The 11,204-nt window shown below is 36.9% G+C and overlaps 1 protein-coding gene across 1 annotated transcript; it reads right to left on the bottom strand.

Moving 5' to 3' along the window:
• Nucleotides 1-1,749: 1,749 nt before the first annotated feature.
• On the bottom strand, nucleotides 1,750-6,131 carry LOC134841782 (neuronal acetylcholine receptor subunit alpha-4-like). Its single transcript, XM_063857820.1, has 4 exons — nucleotides 6,105-6,131; nucleotides 5,095-5,224; nucleotides 3,826-4,083; nucleotides 1,750-2,585 (listed from the first exon to the last, which is right to left on the bottom strand). Exons 1-4 carry the CDS (start codon nucleotides 6,129-6,131, stop codon nucleotides 1,810-1,812), a joined length of 1,191 nt encoding a protein of 396 aa, XP_063713890.1. The 3' UTR covers nucleotides 1,750-1,809.
• Between the last annotated feature and the right edge of the window lie 5,073 nt (nucleotides 6,132-11,204).

The raw sequence follows: 11,204 nt of genomic DNA, 5'->3' as shown, positions 1-11,204 counted from the left end.
TATGAGATCCTTGAACCGCGAAGTCACGCTTGCTCCCGCCTCATCGAACCACTAAAACATCACCCGAACTACGACTGCTGTTGAAAAACGCATTTCGTCATTCATTTTTTTTGTGGTTGAAATCTAAATTTCTCAAAATTTTAGTGGCCTTTTGGTGTCTAGTAGTTCTTTTCCGATACTAGATTATACCCTGGCTTCCTTTTCACTGACAGGAAATGTATTTTTTTGCTTTAATCAAAATCTTGTTTTTATTGTTTCTTATATTTACAAGTGTTTGAAAGTGACTGTTGCAGATAGGCTAGATGTTAACCTTTTCATGGTAATTGAAATTTGCTTATAGGTTTTTTATATCTTGTCTTTTTTATTTTGAAAAGGTAGATAATTTCACATTTTCACCTTATGAATGATTTAAAAAAGCAATTAATGACCATTCTTTTCTTGTATCAATTATTATAACGGAAATTGAGTAAAATCTCTCATTATTATCAAGAAACAGATAAAATTGTCATCAACAACATTTTTTTGAAACATTTATTATTTTTTGTTTGATTTCCGTGACTTGTTAAATGACTGGTATTTTTTTTGATTTTTTCAATTAAACTTGTTTGTATTCTTATCATTGTTTCTCTCATGCAGCAATTTTTTTTGATCAGTTATACCGTCATCCAGAGAATTTTCTAACTTTACTTGAGGAGAACTGTTTGGTCCCAATACTTTCCCCGCAGATGCTTACTTTTCTACAAAAACTTACTTCATATTTTTTTGGGTTGGAAAAATTTATTCAAAAAACCTGCACACTTTATATTTATTTTTACAGGTTAAGTCAAAAACAGTCAAATTCAAGTTTGTGTGGCCGATATAGGGAAAGGGGATTGGTGTAGATGAAAAATGAGGGCTGTCAAATAAAACTGGGAAGACTTTTTATGCCGATCAAATTGGTTGCAACTTAATCTTTGTGGCTAATTTAAAAGTTGGAATATTAAAAATGGATGACATCCATGTCTATTTACCAGAGTTACGTCCAGTTTGTAAAATGCGCCGCAAAAAAAAAACAAGTAAAAACAAAAAAAAAACAAAAAAAAAACAAATATCCGGATCCAAATTGCATAGTCGGGCATGGATCGTGAAAGTCAGTCTGAACATACCAAAACTAGGTCGTGAATGCCTGAACAGACCAAAAAGTAGTCACGATAGTCTAGATATAGCATCGCGAGAGAAGTACACATAGTCATAAGTCTAGAGACGTTGACGCAAATGTCTGGATGTGCAATTTTCCAGACTTTCGCGACTTTATGTGCACACTTTTTTGACTGTAGCACCAGACTCTCGCGACTTTCCAGACTTTGGCGACTGCATGTCCTTACTTGCGCGACCAAATTTTTGTATGTGTAGACTTTCGCGACACCAATGGCGCAATTGTCTCGGCTTTTTGTCCAGACTTTCGAGACTCAACTCTCGGTCCGACTATGCAATTTCGGCCGGCAACCGGATATGGCCCGACCCATGTTAGCATGGCAAGAAAAAGAATATCTTTTTTGGTGGGGTAACAAACTCTCAAGACATGCGTCCAACCTTTGGCATTTCGCCAGCATTTACCTCATTAAACTCTAGATAGGCAACTTCATGATTCGCTATCAAAAACGGTTATTTTTGTCGCTGTGAATTTCTCTTGAAATTAGGTTCACCTCAAACTAGACTGGCTTTTAAACAGGCAATGTAAAGATTTCAATTCAAGGTTTCATCCAGTAAACTATAAAAATCATCCAATTTTGAAAATATAGAAGAAAGCTATTCTTTCTATATGCAATTTTAGGTTCCAAAGTAGAAGTAGCCTCCGCAAATTGTGCTCAGAAGCATGATGAAGAAGAAAGCGTTCATGCGGTTGAGCGTTTCTGCCAGGAATTTCCACTCGTCAATTATAAAAGCTTCGTTATTAATCAGATCGCCTCCCCAGTCCGATATATTCTGACCAAAAGCCGAAACTTCGTTCTGATTTTGGGCCGTCTCGAATAAGAAATCTGCGTTTCCACCTTCATTTACCACTCGGTCCTCGAGAATCGACGGTATTTGCATGGAATTTGTTCGGTTTTTAAACGTCGTACCGGAATTCGTTCGGTCGTCAATCGAGTATGCATTATTTGAGTTTGCGTTGAGTAGTTTCCCGTTCGTATACTCTGAGCTGTTCTTAATAAACGAACTCTCATTACTTTCGTACAAAATCTTCTCGGAAAATTGTCCCAGCTTAGCTCTCGGCTCTAACTCAGTACTTGCCGGGTGGACTTCATTGCCGCCGAGATTGTAGTTTCCGTAGTACTCGGACGAGTAAGTTCTGCCGACGTTTTTGTGAGTCGGGGAACTTTCCATTCGGTACATGTTCACATATGGGTCACGTGTCTGTTGCGTAATCGGGTATAATTTAGGACCGAGTAGTCTGTTGACCTTATAAAGAAAGAACCTTGTGAACTTGGAAGCGCGTTTGTTCTTTGACCCGTGGTAGCAGGAGAGGGAGAATATTTGCATGGTTAGAGACAGTCCTATCAGGAGAATCGAGCAGACAAGGAAAATTCCAAGAAGGGAGGTCCCGCCTGAAAAAAAATCAGTCGTAAGCTTAACAGAGTACAGGTAAACTTCAGTTACTTTTAATATGTATTTATAGCTTCCGCGGAAAAAACCATCAACCTAAATATATTTAAATTGTTTTATGACTTAGAGTCTAAAGAGATTGGTTAAACTATCAGCAGACCAATAAATAAATTGGTCTCCTTCAACTTTGAAAAAAAAATCGACCCAATTTTTAGGATTTTTTGAGCGAATCTGCTGATTTAAAATAGCCAATTGATAATGTTGTTTTTGCATCAATTATCCAAGTATGCTTTTTTTTGAAAAATGTCAGAAAAAAACCAAATTATACACAGAGACAGGGAATTTGTAAGTTTTCTCACTATTTTTTGAGCCCAGTTAAGCGCTATAAGTCATATTATTTGTAGTGGAACAGTTTTAATTACTTTTTTGATTTTTTGTTTGTGAAAAATGGGCAAGACTCCCTCAGGGATTCGGTTCCCTACCGACCCAAAAATTGGAACCTGATCTAAACTACATTTTATGATTGGATAAATTAGATATTTTACCAATGTAAAGTATTTAATATTAACCAATCATGATCCATCTAACTAACAACCCACTTATTTGTAAGTGCTGAAGTTACTTGTAATTTCAGCACCAGAGAGATTTGAATTTAACTTAGAAATTAGTTGGACTCTCCCGAGCACTTCAGCAGCCGCAATAAACCAGTATACCCTAGATCTATTGAGCCTAGCAGAGACTAGTTAAACAACCTGAGACTAGATAGTATAAGAGTAAGATTAGGATCGGTATTAGACTAAGAAGTTGCACGAATCTATCCGGCCGAAAATAAGATAGCGTGACGAGCAGACGGTGTACCCTATCCGAAATTACTCTATGAGTTAACCACATCGGTCCTAACTCAAAATTTCCCCATTTGGTACTATTTATCAACATTCATTTTTGGCTGACTAACCCTAAAATTTTCTTAAAGACGCCCTGGGCGCCAGTATGAACTAATTTTGAGGTGATGAGCCGCCAAAAAAAAGCTCTTTTTTGGTCAAATATTTCTAAAAAGAGCCTTCAGATACCTTTTCGACCTGTTTTTTTTTTGAAAAGTTTGCCTGCGACGCAAAAATATTGGTCAAAATAGGGTTTTTATAGTTATTTGGGAGAGTTCAGAAAATCAATTTGGTCTCCCCTCCCCTTGAGAAAACCTAGATGCTCCCCTGTTATAGAGGAAGTTGAGCAAATAGTATGTACCCTGAGGCATCATTTCAGACACGACCATCAAGTTCACACTCTGGGCGAGGAACACAGTGATGCCGTAGCCCACTTTCTCCCCCGTCTCATGGGGCACTCCGAAGTTGAGCACGCAGAGACAGTTGATGAGGACCGAGGGCATGATCACATTCATGACGAAGTAGGTCGGCTGTCGGCTGAACTCGAGGGTGAACACGAGACAGCTGAACTCGTTGTCGTCGGTCTCTAGAGTCGGATCTGCGTACCGGTTGTAGAAAGCTGAAACAGATGAAGTGGAAATCCACGTCTTAGTTAACTTAGTTTTATGTTGGTTTTGACTTTCATGAACAAAAATCAACTTTTCCCGCTGTTGTAGCCGGTGAGGAGCAAAAATGTTTATTACGAAAATTTTAATTGGAATTAACATAAATGATAATTTGCCTAAAATCAGTCTGTGCATTTATAGTTTTTATCAGTGAGATAAGCCATCCACAAAATATCAAGACATGTCATTAACGATATTTAGTTCGTTTCCACTTATGATAACTCTTAACTCAAAGCTTGCGTAATGTCTTCAAAAGATCAATCCCTCGAAACAAATTTAAGCAAAAATATTGACAAAAACTTGGTTCAATACAAGATTTCAGGATATTATCTTAACCTCGATAGTTCATAACGCCTACGCCTATCATGTGGCTCAGTATTCGTTACGAAACCGGTTATAATCAGGGCTTAAAACCGACTTTCAAAACTTTTGCTCTTGTTGGCAAAATGTTCTCGCAATCAGGGGCGGATCTAGGGTTTTCTCTAGGGGGCGGATTGTTAAAAACATGTCAAAAGTTCTGTCGAACTTTATTTTAGGTCGACCAAAATCGATTTTCCGAATATTCCCAAAGCATTAAAAATACCCTGTTTTGAGCACCGGCAAAATTTTGAAAAAAACAGTCCGAAAAGAGTTTTTAGGCACTTTTTGGAAATTTTTGACCCCAAAATTCGCGGTTTTTTGATGTGCCCTTGCCCCTCAAAATTAGTAAATATTGGCGCCAAAGCTCCTTTGAAAATTTTGGCGTCTGTCAAGCCAAAAATGGATATCTCAAAATAGTACAAGTGGGGATCCTTTGGGTCGACAGTAGATCGAATCCCTGAGGGGGGAGGGCGCCCCCCTCTAAATCTGCTTCTGCTCGAAATCAACATTCAAAAGAAGGTTTTAAATTAGGTATAAAAATGTGGGGGGGGGTTGTAAAAGTCAAGTACATTTGTTTATTTTGTTCGCTGAAACGCTGATGCTACCTGAAAAGTTAGTGACTTCGAATGTGGCACTGGGTTGGAAGAAGCTCAGGTCTGCTGGTGAGGGGGCCTTTGGGATGATGTCTATCTCGGACGCCAGATGTGCCCACGAGCCCACATCAAAAGAACACTTCTGTAAACAAGACAAACAGCAACAGTCTTAGTCTCGTTAGTTCATGTCATGTTGATTGCATATATTGGGTAAAAAAGGTGCTCCAAATAAAATTGGCTCTTTGACACCATTAAAATCCCCACCAGATTATAACGATAAATTTTTAGATATTGTTTTTCATTTTTTTTCATGAGTTATTCATAAGGTTTTCATCCATGACCCCCATAAAACAAAATTGCTACTGATATCAAAAATTTAATAAGGTTTTTATCCATGACCCCCATAAAACAAAATTGCTACTAAAACAAAAATTTAATAATATCTTGTAGTCAATCTGATGATATCACATAATAAATCATAATTAATAGCACAGCTCCTATTAAGTGGCGACACAACATCAGATTTTAGTACAGTTGAGGAATTAACTAAAAACTTATCCCTCTCCTTAAATAGACTAAGGTGAAATCTTCCAGCCCAATGTTTGCATTGGGTTTAATTTGATTTGTTCGGTGTGTAAAAGGATCCATTGGTTAAAATTACGGACATAGAAGTCCTACATGTAACAACTTAGAAAGTTAATATTTCCCCCTAAAGAAGACAATTAGGGGGAGGCTGTTAAATTGATCCGGATCTGAAAACTTTTGAATTTGAACAAGACTGCTCGTATCAGGGCAACGCCCTGAATGTTCTGACTGCCCATAATCTGGTCTCAATCGTTTTTAGTTAATGAAATACTAAACTATGAATCTTAAGATAGTCTTATCGAGAGCGCACATAATCTGAGACATCGAAGATCCATGGTTCGAGCCCCCGAGGGAGATTTGGTCTGAATAAAAAACCCTTTCTTTGATGTTTTGAAAACGTTGCTAAAAAAGATATATCTGCGCTTTACAAGGCTTACATTCTGCTGGAAAATCGTTTTACGCATTTTTTTTTGTTATGCGTCAATCGATATTTGCCCATTAATATGATGCAATTAAGTCTAAAAGTTTGATAAAGTTCTCATTTTCTGGTTAAAGATAGAAATTTAAGCAAAGTTGACTGCTACTAACATGTCTTCTTATTTTCCTAACTGTACTTGAGTTCAACCAAAGTTCATCACTTGATTCTTTAATATCAAGAGAAAAATTGGATCTCAAAAGAAAAATCGGAGAAAAATTTTGTAAACTAATCGTGACTCAGTATTGGAAAAGCTCTTTCATGTCATGGGCAAAAATTATCTCTCAATTTTTACGACTCAATTTGTCACAAAAATAAATGAACACAATTTCTTTTGTTTATCATACAGTTAACTGTCCGTACCGAATTTTTTTTCAGCTTCTAACCTGAAATACTTTATATCTAATCAAATTTCCGGTCAGAAATTCTTTTTGAAATGTTTAAATAGAGCAAGGAATTTCTTTAAATTCTTTTTTTTTTCTCATCTTAATTCTGAACAGAAATTAGCTCAATCTAGTCTATTTCTAGCTAGAAAAAACTCTCCTGGTGGGGCTCGAAACACCTGTCCTTCAGTTTTCTAGGCGATTGTGCTAACCACTATGCTAGAGGCCTTGATGACACTTAATAGTTTCAGCAAAAAAACCCTTTGTTATAACAAGTGTTGGCTTGCATTGTATTGCTACTGTATTTGCGGTTGAGCAGTGAACTGATTTCTGGTTAATTCTTTCCAGAAACTGTTAATTTCTAAACTAGAAAAGAAATAGATCTTTTCTGCACAGAAAATACGAGAAAATTAGGCTAGATAACCTATATAAATTTCTATCTAGAAAAAAAAACAGCCTCCGTTGGGTACGGGTGGGGTCTAGGACAACAAGCCGACGGGACTTCAAGCCGAAGTTTTTTTTGTTTTTTTTTGTAATCACTTCAAAACATTATTTAACATCTGCAAGAAATTATTTTTTCAAAAACTTAGTTAAACTTAGTCCATAATGAGCGTTATTCATGACAATGCACCACTTAGGAATGGCATCCGTAATTTACATCAGCCGGGTTTTAAAATGATTGAATTATAAACAAAAAAAGCGCAATTACGTTTTAATTTTTCATTTTTAAAAATTCTTAACAACTTTTAACTTATGAAAAAACCAAGAGCTGGTAAAGGAAGATCATGAAACTGAATAATTCTGAATCAGTCCTCAAACTAACACTTTTTCCATTACTTTCTGAAACGATACTTGGCTTGAAGTCCCGTGGGCTTGGTTTCCGGCCCCAGTTAACTGAATTATTCAGTTGAATGCGTTTTATTGCAAGATGTTTCGGTTTTTTCTTGGTCTTATACCAAATTTGTCTATTAAATTTTAAACCAGGAAATTTTTAAATGTCGCAACAATAAAAAAAATGAAATAAAAATGAAAGAGTTGAGCGTCCTTTTCGCGGAATTCGTTTACAATTCACATTGCCTCGTAATGTACAGGTGGTCAAAAACTCGTTTGTTTTTCTCCTGTCCGCTCCCGCTAAATCAACTCAGATAGCATTTATGTAATTCTGCGTAATTAATAGATTGAATTTTTCATTAGGCTGGTTGTTTACGTCATCTATCTGTCATAAATTCACATATCAATACACTTAAAAATTCATCAATGAAAAATTCATTTATTGTTCCGACTTTCGAAGAAAACGGAATATTTATGCCATAGTCCTGAAAGCGTAAAGTGAAGAATTTTTGCGTGGCAAATTATCCCGCACAACAAATCGTTCCGAATTAAATTGCGGATAGCTAATCGGTAGTATTACTTTCGTATGAGTCAAGATTTCACATTTGATCTTTGATATCGTCCAAGATTTATAGTTTTTGAATATTTCCTTTTCCCAAAAATCTATTTGATATGGATTAAGGCGCAGTCGGAACATTCAGGGCTGTGTCCTATTAAGCCAGTAGTCTAGTTGTTTTTAACTTTACCTGTCTCCCATAAACCAAAATATCATTTAAACTTGAAATTCTATCAGACGAAATAATATATTCCTCGCTTTAACAATTTTCTGAAATATTTAGGTTTAGAGATTCAAACTTTTAGAAAAAAATGAAAAATCGCTGTTTTCTGTGATTCCAAAACGAACTACGATCAGACGTCCTAAAAATAAGTATACCAATTTAAGGAGAGAAATAGGACTCGTTTTGCTTCTCATATCATTTCTTGCAATTTTGCAATGCGGTTTCTTATAAAAAGGTTAGTTCTGTTCCGAGAAATCCCGGCAGTTCTACTTTCAACAGAATTCATAGAGAGGCAATTCAATGGAATTACAAAAATGAACTGCGTACAAAGATGCAGATTCGACAAAAACTGCATGACGATCGCTTTCGGACTCCAATATTGCGTTTTGTACACAACTGATCATTCAACGTTGACTATGTTAGTTGTAGCGAATGATGATTGCTACAATGGAAATATTCAAGCCTACACGAACTCCGATGTAATAAAATGCGGATGGGGCAAAAAAGTAACGGATTCGGTCTGCTCTGATTGGTCAAATTGGGAAGCAGTTGTCGATCAGCCCTGTGGCGGCAACGCATCGTTTACGGTTGCACGAAATCGTTCTCGCAAATGCACACCACCTCTATTCGGTGGCCAGCCATGTGATGGACTCGCTTTCGAGAGCCAAACGAAATTTCCTGATATTTTACCCAATGTTTCTACCCTTGGGTTTAGTAACGCGAAGTCTATATGTCAAAACAATAACAAGGCCCTATTCACAGGTCTTGAGCGAAATATTCAAGCAGACATAGTTGATTTGACGTTGATCGTTAAGCGACAATTTGTATGTATCAGGCGACAATTCGTAACAAGCGACAAACACTAATTCATGCGCACTATTCCTCTCGTGCCGGATGTAAGCGCATCGGAGCAAGCGCATTCTGCTTGCCAATGCCTTGTTTCGAATTGTCGCTTGTTATGAACTGTCGCTTGTTACGAATTGTCGCCCTACCCAAACTTTGACATGTTTCACCGTATCCCTGCGTTTGCTCGGAATTTTTGAAGGGACAATTCTGGTTGCAAAACTTTTTCTAATGGTCCCCTTTTAGCACTTTACGCGATCCACTTTCGGTCGACCAAGCATAAAATTTTTAAGGCGCTTTTGGCGTCAGTATACACTAAATTTGAGATGGAGTGTGTTTTTAAAAAAATGTTTTTGATGAAAACATACAGAGCGCGAAAAATTTAAAAAGGTTTTTAAAAATCTACATTTTTTAAAACTTCGGTAGGAATAGGATGTCTTAGCGGGAAGGTAGATTAAGACTTAAGAGCAAAGTAACTATGTATGTTTTTTTTTGTGGTACAGGCCTCCACTGGTACTACGACGACAACAACGTATTTGGATCAGCATGTTCAAATAAATACTGCTTTACGGGATTCCAGAGGGTCGGCGGACAACGTCTGTTCACTGACCAAAATGGAGCTGAGATACTAAAGAGCGGCTGCACGCCCGTCTGGGCAGACCTTAGTGCCTTATTTTCTGCTATTTCATTTTAAGTATCAAATCTACCAGACAAGGCCGCTAACATTGCAACTCCTTGTTCAAAGGCTGAAATTTTGCGGCCATGATAATATGTATGTACCTTTGAATGAGATAGAGAACAGCAACTAAACTTAGCATGTAGTTCTTAAGATGCACCCAGGTTTTCTGTAAAGATCTGAAAGTTTTCATGACTCGATGAAACTTTTTTTCCCTGTAAAAGAGCTGGTAGAATATTGAGTAAACCATAAAAATCCAAAGTTCTGGGCGTCAATCTTACGGAATTCAAGCTGGAAAAAAAAAAGAAAAAAGAAAACACATCAGCGTGAATTCAATTTTTTTGCGTGGGGATGGTTGGAGGGCAAAGGAGCTATTTTATTTAAATAGTTCGACCTCGGGTTCCTTCTGCAGTACTGTTTCACGACATCCATTTTGGGTTGACTATTTTTTAAAGTTATTCTATGGACTTCTTTTCCTTACATTCAATTTATTCGCTTTTCAGTCATTTTAGAATCTTTTTTGAACTATAAGAACAGAATCGGAGAAGCACCAATCATTAATTTTGGCTTAAAATTCTATTGATAACAGGCAGAAGCATTTGTATTTCGACTTCGGTTTATTATCGACAAGCATCTTTTCACTAGTTTTCCTCCCCTCAATGTTATTTTAGGCATAGAATTTAGGCAAACTCTAGCAGAAAATACCCCAAAGATCAACCATCCACTGGGCCGGGTGAAGACATGGTGGTTCTCTTTCTGGGAAATTACAATTATCCAGATGGCTTCCACGATGCTTATCCGCAGTTTTTGGACGGCGGACAGGTGGTCTGTGATAAATGGATTCAGACAGATTCAGAGCCATGTGATAGTACATATTTTTCAATTGTCTAGCGGGGACCGGCCAACAATCAAATTCGAAAGAAAATTGATGAAACAAAAGTTCACAGAGTTCAACTCTTAGTAATAACTTGTACTTCAATTTCTAAGAATTCTACTCCTTCATAACCCATTTCATACTGATCAATTACAAACATTTTAGGCTGACCGACCGTCGCAGTGTTTTTTTAATGACATCAACGTGAGGGCTAGCAACTTTTTGTTCAACTTTTTAAAAACTTTGAATAACTTTTTTGTCCAACATTCCAAGTTATTCTTGGAGAAATGCCCACAAACCCACGGTTAAGCTGGTCTGACCAAAAACTGCCGGAAACTGCCGGGCCATTTTTTTCATATTTTTTTCGTATTTTTACTGTGTTCTTGGTAGTGGAAGGATAGATGACGGAAGTTTATAATAAAGGCAAAACAAAAAAGGAATTCAAAATAATTTTATTTCGTGTAAATTGTAATTCCAAGTTTAAAAAAGCTCTTGATTTTCGAATAAAGTGAACATAATCTCAGATGCAGGCTACGATGATGGATGCAAAAAATTCGGACTGAGATAAATGTAATTTAGACACCTGTTTGCAGATATTAATGTAACTAACACAAGTTATAGCTGATGATTGACCATTTGTACGAGTGAATCTTGTGAAAATGCAAGCGTGGATAAG

The sequence above is a fragment of the Symsagittifera roscoffensis genome, chromosome 3 (assembly GCF_963678635.1).
Source record: "Symsagittifera roscoffensis chromosome 3, txSymRosc1.1, whole genome shotgun sequence".
NCBI classification, from domain to species: domain Eukaryota; kingdom Metazoa; phylum Xenacoelomorpha; order Acoela; family Convolutidae; genus Symsagittifera; species Symsagittifera roscoffensis.
This window is presented reverse-complemented; position numbering and strand designations above follow the sequence as displayed.